Raw genomic sequence first — 18,483 nt, 5'->3', positions numbered from 1 at the left:
AATATTGCTTGCTTGTTTTCCTGTGTTTCTTACACACACAAGTATACAGAAGGATAACAAAACAGATGTTAATCTCCTCATGTCCTTAGTCCCCTCAAATAGGCAGTTCTGAATTTACTAATAGGATTGGGGAGGAAAGTCTGAGTGTGTCAAGGAAGTCTTTGAGTTGAGACTATGTGGGTGACCAGGATGGCAGAGGGATTCATCCTGGAGAAGTAAATCTGCTTTCCCCCACCCACGTGAGGTAGCCATGCACTTACTGGGATCTTTCAGCAAGAACTGGGTACGATGGCAGAAAATACAGAAAGGAGCCCTGGCAACATGGGCTGCTTTTCCTTCACTCAAGGTTGGTGCGGTTTTACTACTCTTCAAGCACTGTGACATTTATTCATTGCCAAGCGCACTTTCTGCTACATAAAAGCATATAACCTCTTGCAAGGCATGTGCCTTTGCTCAGCGATAACTCCCTCACTAATCTGCCTGCCTGCTTCAAGCAGGCTCAGGCAAATGATAAAGGCAGACAACATTGTTCAGCATTAACCCTGATGTCTGCAGGGAAGCTACTGAGTTAGAGTGAGGAAAAAAATATAAAGAGACAAAAATCAAAAAATATGCAAAACTGAAAGAAAAGATGACTTCATTCTAACATTTTTTTTAAATTTCATTCTGAATTTCATTCTAAATGAATTTTTGATATATAAATATCAATATAATAATATTTTTGAAAATATTGCAAAATATATTGCAAAAATATAATAATATTTTTGATATATAAATTGAGATAAATGCAGGCCAGACTGAAGACGAAATGGATAAATGTTATAGGCTTGAAAAATTAATTAAGAGTTAACATCCTTACCAACCCTTGTTTAGCTATGATGTGTTTTGTTTCTCTGATAATTTATAAAAAGTGAAATGGCTCTGACAGCAGAGTTTGAAAAGGATCAATTTGGCAACAGTCTGTTGTTGGCATGTGAGAGAACCAAAATCTTGTCAGATGGTCTCCCACACCTGAGGTGATGAGATTAAGAGGAGGTGATTGTATATTAACAGATAGGATAAAACTGTTTTCTTTTCATGAAAGAGAAAGAAAAAAATTCTCAATTTGGCTCCATTGTGAAACAAAAATTCTGAAGCCTCTATTTGGGACTTCTGCTTTCTGGTCAGCTCTCATAGGAAGTGTTGACAATCATCATATGCATGCTATTTATTTCAAAGTTTAACTTTTTCTTAAATTAAAAAATGAAATTAGATATTAAATAATATTTCTTTGTTGTTTTTTTTTTCATGAAAGATCATTCTAGGCTTTCATCTGGCCTCAGATGTGAAATTTGTACATATGTGATATACCTATTCCTTGTGGAACTAGAACAAGTTAGAACTAGGTTGTCTTTAAGGTCCCTTCCAACCCAAACCATTCTGATCCGTATAAAAATTTGATGACTGTGGCAACTTGCTTGTTAAATACTGTCTTCCTGACATACACTGTTCTGCTTGGATCTTAAGTTTTGTTTACAATGTTGTTGCATTCCGTTCACCCATCTTGGTTCATTCTGCTTCTTATGTGACTTGTAACTTCATATTCCCATTACAGATTGTGTTCCTCCTGAAGGAGATAGATGAGTTGAAGCTTCTATATGAGCAGATGGTCTCTGACCTCCTGAAATGGATTAGGCAGAAGGTGATTGAGCTGGATGACCGTAATTTCCCCAACACTCTTCAGGAAATGTGGCTGCTCATGGCCACCTTCAAGACCTTCCGCACTGTGGAGAAACCCCCTAAATATCAAGATAAGGGCATGATTGAAGCTCATCTCTTCAACATCCGGACCAAGCAAAGAGCCAACAACGTACGACTATACATGCCTCCAGAAGGGAGGACACTGCAGGATGTGGAAAAGCACTGGATTATCCTGGAAAAAGCAGAACACAGCCGGGGAAAAGCACTGCAGAAGGAGATGCTGAGGCTAGAGAAGCTGGAACAGCTAGCCCAGAGGTTCCTGAGGAAGGCAGCTCTGCGTGAGACCTACTTGGAAGACATGAGGAAAGTAATTGGAAAGCAAGACTTCTGGCCAGAAAGCATAGACAGGATGGAAGCTGCCAGTAAGAAGCTGGAAGCCATTGTGGCAGATGTACTCCCCAGGAGGGAACGCTTCACAGCTTTGGCCGAAATGGCAACAGTCATCAGCCAGAATAACTATCACAGCAAAGATCAAATTGTGAAGAAGTGAGTGGCGGTCTTGAGACCATGTAGTGGTGGAGGTTTAAATTGTTTTAATTTTTTTGCTGTAGATAAAAAAGATTAGTTGTAGCTATGAATCATAGCTCTGCTCCTCCTTAGTAAAACTGGTAGGAATTTCTTCTACCTGTGAACAGTTTCAGCAGATAAGAGAAATGTTTTGTCTCATGTTTGTTTGGTTTGTTTTTGTTTGAATGATCAAAACTCAGACTGATTTCAAGTGAAAAATAGTTCTGAGGTATTTTAACCTGTATATGAAAATATTTGTTCTGCCAAAAATCCTATATTCCATCAAAAATACTTAGAAAATGTATACTCCTTTTTCCTCAAAATCAACACATTTCTTTTTCAGTCTGTAGTTTGGGAGATACAGATTTGTTAAGTCACAAAGTCTTCCCAAGATGACTTCAGTTCTCAAGTTTTGTGAAATTTTGACTTCTCTAATTATCAGTATATCCTGATTTAGGACTGGCTAAAGACACTTCACCTGTGTTTCAGTCATGGCCTGTCCTCCTCCACAAGTGACATGTCTCGTGTGTGTTCATTTAGCTCCTCTAAAGCTGTGAGAACTGGAAATTTTTACTCATGAGGCCCAAAGACTTTGATCCAAGCTGATTGTCTCTCTCCTTCCTTGTAGGGAAAACAGCATTTCAAAGCAATGGCAAGATCTTCTGGATCAGCTGCAGAAACGACAACACTCCCTGAGTACAATGCAGGAGATTCTAGCCCTCCTGAGGGATATTGATGCCATTATGGAGGAGCTGAAAGAGCTGCAGGTACTGAGCCCTCTCCAACAGCACACAGCTCACACTGTTAACAATATGTGTCCCTAAACAAACCCGCATATTCCAAGACTAGTGTACTCACTCTCTGGTACCAAAAGAAAATAAGTCTATCAGTTATAGAGGGAAAATACTGTTTTTACTTAGATGCCTAACTTTGGGTTTCAGTTCATCATTGCTGGTATCTACATGGGGAAACAGTCCTTGTTACAAAGACTCTCTCTAATCAGAAGGTGAAATATGGTATTACTGGTACAGATTCAAATTACATCGTAAAATAAAGATGGTACATCTCTCACCTAAATTTAGAAATCTGAGGGCAAAAGTTGAAAAAAAAAAAAGCAGTCTTCCCTTTCCAAGTAACTGCACTGAAATACCTTCTGGAAGTAACTCTAGTATTTATAGAGTTAGAAAGTAGTTCAGGCAAGAATCTGGGTTTCAGCTACCTAAACCTATAAAAGACAAAAATTCCACAGTGAATTGCACAGTGCTCACTGTTAGCAAGAGTTTTCAAGTGTTACCAGAGTGTCAGAACTCAAAGTCTTCTCTTTATCATAGGAAATAACTGCTTTTGTATTAATTTTGTAATGGCAGACAGCATATATTCATCCTTTGGTCTTGCCTTGTCTTACTTAAAGACAGAAAAATCCCTACAGCTGCAGGCTGCATTGTACCTAAGTTGAAAGAGTAAACAGGTTATGCAAATAAATGAATTTCAAAGTAAAGATAAGAGGTGTCTGTAATTTATGAATCTATTTGTCCACGTGTTAGTCAGCAAAAACTTGTAATGGTAGTGATGTTGTTGGAACCATGATAGCCTGAGGATATGAGAAGAAAGATCAATAAGGAAAGATAACATCCTATGTTAGAGTAATTCATACTATTAGAAAGAGGACAGACAGTAAGGCATGCAGTACTTTCCTTGGGCCCAACAGTAAGTATTAAGTACTTACTATTATACTTGTCTTTCTTATCTAAATAATGAAAATAGTAAGTACTTCATACTTTCTTTCATTCACTTAGTATGACGTACTTAGTAAATAATGAAAATAATTCATTATTTATGCAGCAAAGTCAAGTAAGTTTATCAAACAAAAAACTTAAAGTTAAAACATACCATTAAATGCGATACTATAGAATTCCCCAAATGCAGACTGTGCATCCATCTGCCTGCAGATGGATGTATATAGAAAAGGGCTGTTCTTGTGCACAAGAATCATGAAATCTTAAGCGCTTACCTAACAGACATAACTTAGATGTGAAAACAGATAGTAATTTGAAGAGACCATTGCTTGCTCTGCGGAAGATAGAAACTCTGGATTGTTGCCATTACCTTGTAAAACTGAAATAAGTTTTTTGGCTTTACATAGCTGACGTAATTCTTTCACATTTAGAAGCTATCAGAGTTAGCAGGAAGCTTTCAACTGATTTCTTTGTACCAAGCCCTTGGATGCACTCTCTGCAAATGCGTTTTTTTTTCTCGCTTTGTTTGCAGGCACTAGTAAATTCCCAGGACTGTGGGAAGCAGCTCCTAGAAGTAGTAGATTTGCTACAAAAGCACAACTTGATTGACTTGCAGATCTCTTCCTACGATGATAGATTGGCACACATAACACATAGGACAGCAGAAATCAGCAAGGACAGGACAGTTAAAGCAGAAGTGCTTTATGCAAAAGTTCCGATGCTTCATCAGCTGTATCAGAACCTTATAGCTCAGAGCAGAACACGGTATGACTGTTTATGGCTCCTTACTCATTATTAGAATGGTTAATTAACCCCTTAATCAGAAGACTCACCTTCCTCACATTTGAAAATTTCCATTTCTCCATTTATAAAGACATAACGCAAGCAATTTGAGTGTGGTTTTCACAGCTGTCTGAAAGAGATCACTCACATCCATAGCTAAAGAATAACTTAATTCTTAGCATGATGGCATGAAGAATTAGATACATTCAAATTTTTGGATTTTCAAAGCTCTGAACAAAGCTCTGAAGCTCTTTGATTATGCTATTCTGTAGCATTATCTCCTTAGGATCCTAATTCTGACTTGGATATGCTATTTTCTTTGTTTCAGAAAATCCCAGCTAGAAGAGGCTTTGAAGCTCTTTGAATTCTTCCGTGACTGTAAAGAGGAAGAATCATGGATCTCTGAGAAATGGAAGATAGCAAGAACGACAACATTAGGGAAAGACGTCAGCCAGATTACAGCTTCCATTCAGAAGCACAAGGTATATTACTTTGCTGGTAGTGTCTATTCTCTGCGTTATAGCACAGTTTTAGAACATGTATGTCCTTCAGACAGTGCAGCATTTATAAGAAAACTGTCAAACCACTCACAGATACTTTAGCACTCATTTGCTAAAGTATCATGACCAGTATCTGGAAAATTTTTTAAGAAAATGTGCAGGATGGGTATTTTTCCCAGGAGGAGACAGAAAGTGCTGAAAAGGACTATATCTCATACTGGGGCCTCTCCTGGGCTACATTAAGAGACTGGACTACTTACTATCTCACCTTGGTGGATGGGAAGGAAAAATAAATTGTTAGGTTTTTTTCCCAATCACCTCTCCCGATGGTGGGGAAAGAGAGGAGCTGGTGGAAAAAAGATTGCTGATAACAGCAATCATGATGAGAGCCCCATGGATAGCATTGTGTGAGTTGTGTAAAAATTACCACTCCTGAGAGCTTGCTGTGAACTAATGCCACTAGTTTGACTACTGCCTTTTTCTGGCAAAGAAACATTATAAACAAGTGTAGAGATCTGTGGACATGAGTGACAAAACTGAAACAGGAGCCTCTTGGGCAGATTTAGTATGCATGTGTGTCTGGTTTTGTATTTGTTGCTTCTTGAAAGTATAAGAGTACTGAATTGGTGGACCACAAATAAATATCTCCCTCAGAGAAATGACACAGCAAATTTCCCTTTGCAAAAAAGTTAAAAAAAAAAAAAAAAAAAAGGACAATTACTTGTGTTTGGGGTCCAGAGGTCAATCATCCCAGGGTTTAGAGAAAAGTCATAGGCACAGATAAGACACGGGGCTCTTGCAAATGTATGTATTGTAGTGGGTGAGAATATGAAATCCCCTTTTTGCTCTCAGCTGGTGGTGAGTTGTGTTTGTTTTTCTCCCATCCCTCTGCTAGGCTCTCGAAGCAGAATGCAACTCACACAGGGCCATTTGCGCAGATGTGATGAGAAGGGGCTGGGAGCTGAGCCAGAGGAACCCCACACGTGAGGAGGACATCCAAAAACAGAGAGACAAACTCCAAACATTGTGGCAGCAGCTCCAAGATGAGGTGGCTAACCGCAAAAGCCGCCTGCAGGCAGCAGCTCTCATCAAACAGGTAAGCAGGTCTTGCTGTGACACATGGAAAGGGAGACACAGATGTGGTTCACTTCTGTCCCATGTCCCTGCATACATGGCAACAGCAAAAGGAAGACTTCAGGTGCCAGTCTTCGAAAAGAGATCTCCATTGTTCAATCTTATCCCTCCTGCAAGCCTGTGAGGCAGGATATTAGAGTGGTTTGTGCCTAGCGGGGTATTGTGACTGGGGGTTGCTCTCCATTAAAAATTCTTATGGAAATATTTCACATAACCTTGCTGATGCACACTATATTTTGAAGGTGGGATCTGGGTAGCTGTGTGACATTTTTCTAACAACAACAACAAAAAACCACTACACTCACACACAGAGAATCCCAACATCAAAACAAATATGCCAGAAGACGCGGATCATCTATGAACTTTTTCAAAGTCTGGGAAACAACTGACCGTTTCATTCTGATCTCCGCAGGGCTTTTATATGAACAAACATTAACACATCTGCAGATAGGGAGCTCTTATAAAATCAACACTCACAAATCACATCACAGTGTCTCAAGTGTTCTTACTACTGTCCCTTTCTTGCCTCTATTCTCAGTCTGTTTCTTCCATGAGCTCCTTGAACAAAACTTAAAATTGTGAAGTACATCAATGATTTGGAGCTATATAGCCACCTTATTTATAGATGTCACAACACCTGGAAGTAACCTTATGTCTATAGACCTAATGGCATTTCTGCCTGGTTTATTATTTAAAAAAAAAAAAAAAAAAAGGAACTGTGTGTGATACTTTGGGGATGAGACCCAGTATTTTCTTCTCCTCTGTTCCCTTCAGTACTTTGCTGACATCGATGAAGCAAATTCATGGTTGCAAGAAAGGCAACCTCTTCTGGCCAGCAAGGACTATGGAAAAGATGAATCAAGTGCTGAAGCGCTATTGCATCGTCACTTGCGCCTTGAAAAGGAGATTGCAGCCTACTCCACAGAGATGAGGCGCCTGAAAGAGCAGGCTGTCATTGCAGCAGAGCAAGCTCCAGCTGCAGTAAGTAGATCAGGGGTTGTGTCAGTCTTTGTTCCTTTGTTTTGCAGCTTTTGAAACTGGCTAGAAATTTCACATAGAACATTTTCCAATTGGAAAACAGTGTTCTAACGTTATCTAAACTTCTTTTCAGTAGGGCATCAATTTCAATAGAATTGTAATTTGTAAGCAAAGTGAATAAAATCTTTTGATCAGTTTGAATCAGTGCACTTCAGGATAAGAGTAGGTTATGTTTTAAAATTATATGTTCTGTCACAGTTTTGTAGCATTATACTGTGGAAATTATATGAAAATGAAATGTTTTTGAATAATATATTTTGATTTTACCCAAACACAATATTCCAAATTACCTAAACAAGAGCTTTTTATCAATTACTATTATTCAGGAGAAATATTGAATTAGAATGGAAGCAAATTTTTAGATGTCATGGTGCATTGGCCACTTTTATCCCACCTCAGGGTTCTGTGAAATGCTAGAAATATGCTTATCTGTATTATTTTCTTCTGCTGGTCTTCACAAATCTTTTGCCATTCTTGATTCTCATAACAATATTTATTTCAACCAGCTTCAAAAATGATTTCAAAAAATCTGCATTAGGTTGCAGATTCTGTGGTTCATTAGCAATTTTAGAAGTTAAGAAAACTGGACGTTGATGTGGGCACAAAATGAGAACTTTTAGTGAATCAAAGTATTTTAAACTGAGCTAAATAAAACTACTTCATTAAATGTAAATGAAATGTGTTTCAGTTAGTTGGTTAACTCTTTCAAAATAAGTTAAAATGGAAATAGGTTCAAACAAACCCTGGAAACATTTTATTAGAGGGTCAGAATGTAGTGATTTGAACTAGTAAGTCCGAATTTTCTGTCCATGTGAAATTTTTATCCAAATTAGAAATATTAATCCCCTGATTCTGTTAAATTTTTCATAACAGATGGTGAAGACAGAAGCCCCAAGTGACTTAAATCAAAAGACAACTAAGCTACCATTCAGTCGAACCTGGGCTACATCTGAATCTGCACTTCCTGGAACCTCCAGTCCAGATGTTCATTTTGTTCCAGAGAACATCTGGAAGACCCAAGATGAAATAGACTCACTTTATGAAAACCTACAGAGCATGGCTGAGGTATAGTACCTCCATTAATGTTTTGTGTTTCTCTTAAGCTTTTAAATCACTGTTGCTCTGGGGAGAAATATTTTGAGCTCAAGATAACATGTTCTATCAGCAGTACCTGGCAAAACTATGAAGCTACTGTCTGTGTATTTTAGTTAATTTAAATGAAAGGATCTTTTTCCTTCAAAAGGCCAGGTAGTTATTACAGCAGCACAATTCTTCATCTGTTTAACAGGACAGAAAAAAGGCTTTGGAGGAGATGATTGGGTATTACCGCTTTTGTAGCTCCTGTGAAGCGTTTCAGTCATGGATGAGAGAAAAGGAGAACATTTTTCGGACTCTTCAGCCTCAAGCAGACAACGTGGAAGTCATGCAACAAAAATATCAGGTATCCTCTTTCCACTTACAAATGACACCTTTTAAATCAGACTGACCATGGGAGAATGGAAGAAGTTGAGAAACTAAATTTTGAGAGTTTGTCATGCATTGCAACTCATGGTGTTGTGCATAGATCAGACACTTATTTGGTATTAACTATGTCAACCTTACTGAAGCTGATTTCTATTTAACTTCTGTGGACATGGTATTATGATACAAATATTGTGGTATAAAAGGATTCTTTTTGTGGTTTATGTTATGGCACTTGAAAAAAAATGCCACATGAAGAAAATAATCCTATAGTGCACTTGCATCTCTATGGAATGGTACACAGACATAGTGTGTATACCAGGAGAGGTCAGGACTATAGGGGAACTGCACATGCAGCTCTGTATTGTGTCAGCAGGCAGGAAGATGAACAGCAAGGTGCAGAAGTCACCTGACAAAGTGGAAAATAAATGCATATAGAAATTATTGAGAATAGCATCCATAGAACAGGAAAAATCTCAAGTTCTGCATTCTTGTATCTTTTCTATTTTAGAGCTTTTTAACAGAACTGGCTGCAGGAAAAGGCCAGCTGGGAGAAATTGAAAGCCTAGCTACTAAATTTGGAAAGAACAGTCCTGGCAAATACACTGAGATCCAGATTTGGCTGGAAGAAATCAATGCCAGGTAAAGGTGCTACTGGTAAAATGGAGAATATTTTTTGTGGTGACCATTGGAGAGCTGACCTTTGCATGCCTGATCTAAACCACACTGAGAGAATTTAAGACTGATAGATTATTAAATCCCAGAATTTGGATGAGGGAAGGATTTTAAATGTACTTGAAGTTTGCTCTTTTGAGTTGCAGCAGTCACCACCAGACAGGGAATGGTACAAAGTGGCAGGGGATGCTCCCTGGATTCAACAGGGGGTCAAGGACTCAGCAGGGACCATGGCTAGGCTGAGGCAGGGCTGTGATGCAGCAGGACTGCACTTTAGCCCAAGCCCTGTAGCAGTCTCTCATAAGAGAAGATCCCAAGGGCTGGGGTCAGACCTGGCAGCTCCCAAAGGTCGAGGTTTCCACAGGGAAGTTGGATGGGAACAGGTCATGGTTCAAACTGCCTGAGTTGACTGCCGAGGTGCAGCAAGCACTTGCTGCCCTGTGTGGCATGGGGAACTGGAAGCTAAGGAGAGAGGCCTTGGCAGGCAAGGCCAGTCCCAGAGGGAATTGAACAGGAAAGACCCAGGATAGTAACTAGCATCAAACATGAGTCCCAATAGTCCCCACTGTCTCTAGCAGGAATGGGGCAGCCCTGGGCTGCACTAGCTGGCCCTGAGCCAGATGTCTTGCTTCCAGGACTGGGTGGTGCCCTCACAGTGAGATATTGCTTAGGGTGAGGATGCCCTTCACAATTATTGCAAGGAACGTGAAATCCTATTTGACTTCACCAAGTAGCTCGGTACCTGTTGTATGCATGTTCCTGTAAACTCTACCCAGCTGGAACTGTGAGGCACTGCTGAGTCCCAGTTTGACCAGTGTTGTTTATTTACATCATGTTTAGGGTATTTGATCACCTGAGCAGGATTCACTTGTTTGAGATATCACTGAGATTAACTTTAAGGTTGAAGTACTGGCGTTCTCCTCAGGCCACTGAAGTCTTGATTAAATCTATTACACAAAATTTTATCTAACAGAAAAAGAATGTATATCACATGCTTCCCTCCTTGCTTTCTGAATCCAATCCAGAAACAAATCTTACCCTGGCTAGAACTCTGCATAACAAAGGCCATAAATAGAATCTATTTTTTAGGTGAAGGCAAGTTCTGGGGTAGTGGCTGAGGCTATGTGCAAGTAATTGAGTTCTCTCTCCCTCCAAGGTGGCAACATATGGAATCTCTGAAGGAGGAGAAGGGCTCAGAGCTGATCGGAGTGGCTGATGTGAGGACATTTCTTCAGGACTGTCAGAGCATAGGAGTACTACTACAAGACAAGATGGGCCAGCTCAGGGATCTGGAACCAGGGAACACACCTGCTGGGCTGGAATCTGACAAGCGCAAACTGTCTGCAGTTGAGAGAGAGGTCCTAGTGATGGAGAGGAAAATTGAATACTTGAGAAGTGTTGCAAAATCGTAAGGAACCTGCTCTTTGTTTCCATATTCTTTGCTAATTCTCTAAGATCACGTTGTAAATGATGGCTATTAAGAGAATGAGTAGCTTGTGAAATTTCCTTTCAAGTTTCTTTTTAGCAGCCTGATGAACCAACTTGCCCATTGGATTGAGGTCCTCTCTCTTGAGTGTGGCTGGACTACTGGTGAAGGGGTTGTTTCCAGGCTTTGCTGCTGTGGGATGTATCTGTAAATACAGCAAGACTGTGACTTTATCAAGTTACCTGTACTAATGGGAGTTACTCGCACATTTTGAACTAGATATAATTTAGTATATCTATATAAATATAGATATATATTTATATAGATATAAAATCCTCTTTATGAAAGAGGATCATCAGGGGAAACAAAGATGAAGGAAGAGTAGCTGAGAATTGTGCACTGCAGTTTGAATTTGAAATTGTAAAGCTTTTTACTTCTGAGTCTTCTATACATTCACAATGTACAGAAACAATTGAACCACAAGAATATTACCAGAGTCTTTAAAGAGCCTTTAAATTATATGTTCTGTGGTACAATGTTTTCAAAGCAATATTTTTTGCTGGTATGGAGTATTTGGTGCCTTAGCTGACTTTCTTTTTAACAGAAGTGTACATATCCAAATTTCTTACTTTTAAAGGGTTTGGTTCAGGCTTCAAATATCTGAAGCTGTTCTTCCAGTTTTTTGTGTTTTACTTCTTGCTGTAGCATTAAGGACACCAACCCTGCAGAGAGCAAGGCCATCACGGAGCAGGTGGAGAACATGGAGAGGCTTCTGGTAAGCCTCAAGTTGGAGACCCAAAGGAAGCATGACCTTCTGCAGCAGGCCCAAAATCAACAGTCATTCCTGCAAGACAGCCGCAGGCTCCTGCTGTGGGCAGAAGGCATCAGGGAGAAGCTGAGAAGTGAAGAAATGGGTGTGGACGTGGCTTCTGCAGAGCAACTGCTGAGGGAACATCAGGACCTTCTGAAAGAAATAAGGTCTCAGAAGGAAAGGTAGGCTGGAAAGAGCAGAATGGGGTGATATCTCAACAGCACCATGAAGATGAAACATGTCTATTGTGTATATAAATTATGCATGAAAGTTATGCTGTTTATTTAAATGCTCATGAAACTTAGTGTCAAAAGGAAACTGCTGAAGACAAAATCCAGTTAGTCGTTGCATTTGTACACTGATGTTAAGGAGGAGGAGATGTGTGTTGGAGCAGAGAGTTTCCCAAGCTCTCTTGAAACTCGAATAACACCACCTGCACTTTCAGTTCCCTCAGTTCTTCCCTTCCTATGCTTTATGCTTCCAGATGCCATCATTTTCAGTTCTATTCTTTTGCAGCATTATCAAGTTCTAGACACAGAGTTGGCCCTTCTTGCTCATTTAATGGGAAAGCCTACTTATATGGCAGCTTATACAGAAATCTTACCTACTACCTTCAGCCTGTACCCCTGAGCAAACAACTACATGCACTGTGTAGTGTACTTCAATGGCTAGCAGGGAAAGAGCAAGAAGGAGGGAGGGCAGCTTAGTGTTTAGGTACTGCCATGAGCTGTATAAGAGAATTAATATATTCACATGCACTAAGGTCTCACTTTTCATTCTCTGGGAAGATTTGTGCAGCTAGAAGAGCTTGGGCGTAAAGTAATCCAAAAACAACCCAGTAACAGTAGGACCAGAGATGTACACCTGTCTGTGGAAAGGCTTGCACAGGAGAACAAAGAGCTGGAAAATATGTGGGAAGAGCGACGGAAAAAGCTGCAGGATGGCTTGGAATTGCAGAAGTTCAACAGGGAGGGAGATCGTATCAATGCTGCCCTTTCTAGCCATGAGGCCTTTCTCCGGGGTGATGACCTTGGGGTATGTACAGCCGCTGATCTTGTTTCTTCGTACTTCCATTCAGAGAGTCGCACAATTTTCTTAATTAGATCAGCTTCCTCATTCTTATGGTCATGGCATTTTCATACTTTGAAACTAGACTACCAGGTTCTTATTTGTGTTCTCATGTCCTTATGCATAATGAAAATGAGAAAGGTCTGAGCTTAAACATAATTAACATTTTTTCACTGAAATAGAAACCTGAGTTTAAATAAAATTGATTTTTTTTTCTTTTCATTGAGTATTTTAAAAATGTTGAAGCCATGAAGGGAAAAAAAAACAAATGTAGACAATATTCACGAGATTAGTGAAGGAGGAATATACCTTTTATATTTTCAGCTGAAAGAGTTGGTTATTTTGGGACCAACTATATGGAATAAAGATGTGTTTAATTATAGATATGCTAGCCCAGATGCAGAATACAGATTTTCTTAAAAAGTGAAAATGGAACCATAAGGTAGGAACAAACATATGACAGGTTAAACATGACACAAAGATATGACACAAGCCTAAGCGCACCTATTGCTTGTTTGTAGGCTATATATACACACAGTGTGTTATACACAATTATACATATATACACACTTAGACATGTGCTAAATGTACAGTGTGTCTGTCTCTGAAAGAGAAGGGGAAAAGTAAGGACCAATATTTTTATCATTGCTACAGGAAAAACATACAACCAATAAAAAAATTGATCAGATTTCCTTTCTTAAATGCAGGATCATGTAGATGCTGTTCGAAGCCTGCAGAAGCAACATCAGGAATTTGAACAACTGCTTATGGTGCTAAAGAGACGAATTGAAGCATTTAATGAAAATGGGGTGGACCTAATAGAAAGTGGGCACTTTGCATCTCACACGTAAGTCCAGACGCCCTCCTCCTTTTTGTTCAAAGGAGGAGATAGAAAAGACAGTAATTCCACTGAAAGTATTTAACGTTAATAAATGATCCAGTATGATTGGATTGACATCAAAATCTTTTCTCTGAGGCAGAATTCTGTTCATCTCCAAAGACAAGGGGCAATGGATTCAAAGTAGAAAAGAGGGTAGGTTTAGATTACATATCTGGAAGAAATTATTTACTATGAGGATGGTAAAGCACTGGCACAGGTTGCCTAGAAAAGTTGTGAATGCCCCACCCCCAGAGTTGCTCAGGGCCAGGCTGGATGGGGCTTTGAGCAACCTGGTTGAGTGGGAGGTGTCCCTGGGAGGAGGTCGGAATCAGATGATCTTCCAAGCCAAACTATGATATGATTCCAGGCTGTGATCTGCTGAATTAGGGCAGGGAAAAGGGTATATTTCAAAAAGATACAAACATGCTATGCTCTTGGGACAAGTGAGTGTAATGAGTTAGGTTAAAAGTGGGATTTTACAGAACTCTAGAATAATTCTTCTTTTATTATAAACTAATAGCATTAAAACCTCTTTAACATAAATACATTAAATGTCTGCACAGTTAAATTTTTCTCTCACTTACCAGTATCATGTATTAGAACTGCTGTGTTTGCTGTTAAAAAGTTACAAATTACTTTGTAAGGAAATAATAACACATCAAGAACAGCTCCTTCATATTGTAGTGGAAGCTGAAGTGTCATCTATAGATCCACTGGAGTCTAGTAAGGGGACCTCTGTGTAAATAACAATTAGAAATATAGGGTCAGAACGGACCTCTTGGGTCAAACAGTTCATGCTTTGTCATTAAAAATGATAACATCTTGAAAATTCCCTCTATAAATTCATAAAACTACTCTTAAAACGAGGTTTCTTGACAGCTCTACTATCATTACAAGGCTATTCCAGAGCCTCACTGCACTTGTATCACAGATAAAATTACTAGTTATGGTGGAATAATTGGGTATTATAAAGGCCTAGATGTTTCAGTCAAATTTACATGACTGCAATTCACTAATGGAATACAGCTATTCAGAAGGAAAATCTAGGGTAGCTGGAAAGCAGTAGCTGGTTTTCAGATAAGCCATGCAAAGCCATAGGACAGGGCTACATATCCCTTCCATCAACAAATGTGTGAACTAGATTGCAGTCATATGATACAAACGAATACAGAAGAATCATGGACCCATATGACCACTACAACATTGAACTTACTCTTTTCATTGGTAGTATTAAAGAGAGAATGGCTACACTCCGGCAAAGATGGGAACGGCTGATAGAAAGCAATTCCAAGAGAAAACAGAGGTTGTTGGATTCCCTGCAGCTGCAGGTAAAATGACTGAATGTGAAGATTTAGTCAAGCATGTGTGAAGTAAGCTTACTGTTTGTCTTAGTATGGGACAAATCTCAAACTGCTGAGCATTTTTACTTCAGCTCGCTTTCCACTTTCCCTTTGGCTATGAAACAGAAAAATGTCACTTTCCAAGGAGGAGGCGATGCGTAGGGATTAGATCTTACAAAACTATAACCATAGCAAAATTAAAAACCAAAAATGGAGACATCACATGAAAAATGTCAACAGGAAGTTTTGTCTACTGGATAAGTTTATTCTGCTCATTTCTTAATATTTTTCTGGGAGTTAGTCATTTGGCACAAATTAACCTTTCACTCTAGATTGATGTAACTAGGGAGAATACCTTATACATTCTAACTTCGATATTAACACTCTTTAAAAATGTTTTAAAAGCTACAATGCATTTAGCTTAATTTGTGATAGGCTGCCAACATAATGAAACAAATAGCTTAGTTCTTCTTGCAGAAGTTTTAATAAAAGTGCACTTTCTAAACCTGGAAGGGACAACACTAGTATTTGAATGGACTCTTCAGAAATTAGGTTAGCCTTGCAGATGGAATGAAGCTCATTCTCCTGGGGAAAGATATTTCTAGACCACACAACTTGCAGAAACAGAGTTGTTTTCCTACTTTATAATAAAATTCGGAGTTGGACTTGATGATCCTTATCGATCCCTTCCAGCTTGGGATATTCTACGATTCTGTACTACTTAAAGATAGTGATGCTCCATAACCATTAGTAGATAACTTCTTACCCAGTTTCTGAATTCCTAGTTACAGTTTTTCTTCATAGAGATGAAGCCAGGTTCTGCTACTGCAGTGTTACCTATGCTTGTTCTCTCATGCTTAGTGCAATCAGTCATTCCGTGTTATAATTGGAAAGGCATTAGTTAGGAGAAAATTAATTTTTTTCTTTTTTTTCTTTTGCATTTTAGTTTCATTTTTACCAGGTTTAATACTTTCATTTACTATATATACAAAGGAGTTTGCCTAAGGAATTTGATTTTCCAAGACACTTTATCCCATCTTTCTGTTGTAGATGCAAATTTTGCAAGTTCGCTCTACATCCCTTGGACTCCATTTGCTACATTCACTCAGAATGTTTATGAATAAATGTATAGACAATAAGTATAATAATTATTCTGCCTGTAAGGAGCCCTGCATGGAAACATCTACCAAAAGTGTACAGTACATAATTGGGACACACTACCTTATGCTGACTGTATACAATAATTAACACTAGTTGTACTTTAGGCAAGAATTTAGCTTCCAGTGCTGAGACACGAAGTCATACTGGAGGGTGGGACCACATATGGTTAAAATAGTCTGTCTAAAATGCAAACCTTTGCTGACGATAGCATTCAACAGATTACTAACTGTGGTAAAAGAGGGACTAAAAGATACCACTCCGAGAACTTAAGAACTTAATAGTGATTCAATATCATAACTTATTAATTTAAAATGTTGATTATACAGAACAACTTTCATATGAAAATAGAATACTTCTCCTAACTCTTGGAAGAAAATCAGGACTTTATCCCAGTGGCAAGGATGCACTGAAAATCCATGCAAAACCATAATTTAAATCTACTTAATCCTATCTGTTTCTGTAAGGAGTTCAATCGTGATGCTGCTGAGCTTTTGATATGGATGGAAGAGAAGTACAAGATTGCATCTGATGAATCCTACCGTGATCCAACAAATGTTTTACGCAAACTGAAGTGGCATGAGGCCGCTGAGAAGGAAATGATGGCTAATGAGAAGCACTTTGCAACACTGATAAAGGTGAAGACAGTTTTGAAGCTAAGTCTTCCACCTGATCGCAAGCTTCATGACATTGATCTGATTTAAAAATGTGATGTGCTGTGTTTCTCCAGAAAGGAAATCAGCTGATTCAAGATGACCATTATGCTGCAGCTTCTATCCAAAAGAAGATGTCAGAGTTAGAGAAGAAGTGGAAGGAATTGTATGGGAAGATGATAGAGCGAGGTGACAAGCTGAGACAAGCCGGGCAGCAAGAACAGCTCATGGAACTGCTGCAGGTCAGGAGGTGGTGGGCTGCAGAGGGTGGGGCTAGCATAGGAACCTGGTTACTCTGTTGACATAAAATGTTCCTAAAAAAAAAAAAAAAAAAAAAAAAAAAGAGCAGAATACTCTGCAGATAAAAGCATGTTTTGAGGTGCTTGGACACAAGACAGATCACTTTCTGCAATCTCTGGAAAGAAAACCTAGTGTAAGGCTAATCAAACTTACTCTGAAGCTATGAGCAGGATAACAGTGTCAGCACCAAGATGCAAAGCTACTGAACTCAGGCTCAACGCTATATCTGGCTATCCCAGACTGAGAAACCAATCAAAACTCTCTGCAGGGCTCAAGCCTATGCAAACAAACATGTCAGCTTGGAGTCAGTATGGAGGTTTAAGGCACAGCGTTACATTCAAAAAGTAATTCAGGCAGATTTTGTGAGAGGAAAAATATGCTCTGAAGCTGTGTCCAGGTATCAATGTTTAATTAAACTGCTGTTGTATTGAATTTAAATGCTAAACTTTGAAGCCATTGGAGATTTATTTGTATTTGAAGATAGTTCAAAGAGATGATTTTGTAGTCATGTACTTAAGTAGCTCAGAAAGAAAGGTACACCAAAATGGAGAGCAAAGTAAAATATTCCCAGGAGATGTCACTTAAAGACACTTGGCCATGGTGTTACCAAGAACTGACATAGGGATTTAAGTATTGTATCCAAGAAGTTGCCATTACAGGAGCTGAGGGAAAGAAAATGATGTTTCAAGGTTAGTAGGAATGTGCAGTAACCTTTTCCCTACAGGACGCCAAAAAGAAGATAGAGAAAATTGAGAAGGTTCTTCAGGAAGCAGAGACAGGCCATGATTTGCGCTCCAGCCGTGATCTACTCAAGCAGCACAGGCAGCTGGAAAATGAGACACACGAGCTGGCAGAGAAAATGAACTCTATTGTGTCTCATGCAATGAAAATGGCCACCAATCACTTTGACTCTCAGAGAATTCTGGATGAAACACAAAAATACCTAAAAAGGTGAAGTACTGCTCTTTTTCTATTTCCGCTCCTTATATCATATCACATTTTTTGTTCCACCTTCTAGAAAATGTCTTTCTGTTGATTAAGTTTAACCCATATTCAGGAATGTTTTCTCCTGTTCATTCTGCTACAGCTGTGCTTTGGTCTATACCTGCACAGCTGCTGCGTGACAGACTTCAACCTTTATTACTGGAATTTGCTTCTTGCCTGCTGCACTCCTACTCTGGTCCTTTAGTTACCCATAGGTCATCCAGTTACTTGCTAAAATGTGCAGTGATCAGTATTTAGTAGTAACTAAATTCCTTAACACATCACAGGA

At 39.1% G+C, this 18,483-nt stretch overlaps 1 protein-coding gene across 1 annotated transcript in view; it reads left to right on the top strand.

The window, feature by feature from the left end:
• SPTBN5 (spectrin beta, non-erythrocytic 5) overlaps window positions 1-18,483 on the top strand; it is a 97,440-nt gene that overhangs the window by 13,274 nt on the left and 65,683 nt on the right. The window contains exons 8-24 of the mRNA XM_021402228.1: window positions 1,595-2,226; window positions 2,876-3,014; window positions 4,516-4,748; window positions 5,095-5,248; window positions 6,162-6,362; window positions 7,175-7,381; window positions 8,312-8,503; window positions 8,727-8,879; window positions 9,411-9,541; window positions 10,731-10,982; window positions 11,706-11,993; window positions 12,600-12,846; window positions 13,587-13,726; window positions 14,988-15,087; window positions 16,725-16,895; window positions 16,988-17,152; window positions 17,935-18,161. Of these exons, the coding sequence (XP_021257903.1) occupies window positions 1,595-2,226; window positions 2,876-3,014; window positions 4,516-4,748; window positions 5,095-5,248; window positions 6,162-6,362; window positions 7,175-7,381; window positions 8,312-8,503; window positions 8,727-8,879; window positions 9,411-9,541; window positions 10,731-10,982; window positions 11,706-11,993; window positions 12,600-12,846; window positions 13,587-13,726; window positions 14,988-15,087; window positions 16,725-16,895; window positions 16,988-17,152; window positions 17,935-18,161 (3,632 nt within the window). The remainder of the gene's footprint in view (window positions 1-1,594; window positions 2,227-2,875; window positions 3,015-4,515; window positions 4,749-5,094; window positions 5,249-6,161; window positions 6,363-7,174; window positions 7,382-8,311; window positions 8,504-8,726; window positions 8,880-9,410; window positions 9,542-10,730; window positions 10,983-11,705; window positions 11,994-12,599; window positions 12,847-13,586; window positions 13,727-14,987; window positions 15,088-16,724; window positions 16,896-16,987; window positions 17,153-17,934; window positions 18,162-18,483) is intronic.

The sequence above is a fragment of the Numida meleagris genome, chromosome 6 (genome assembly GCF_002078875.1).
Source record: "Numida meleagris isolate 19003 breed g44 Domestic line chromosome 6, NumMel1.0, whole genome shotgun sequence".
Taxonomy (NCBI): domain Eukaryota; kingdom Metazoa; phylum Chordata; class Aves; order Galliformes; family Numididae; genus Numida; species Numida meleagris.
Note: the sequence above shows the minus strand (reverse complement) of the source record. Positions and strands in the feature narration are given on the sequence as shown.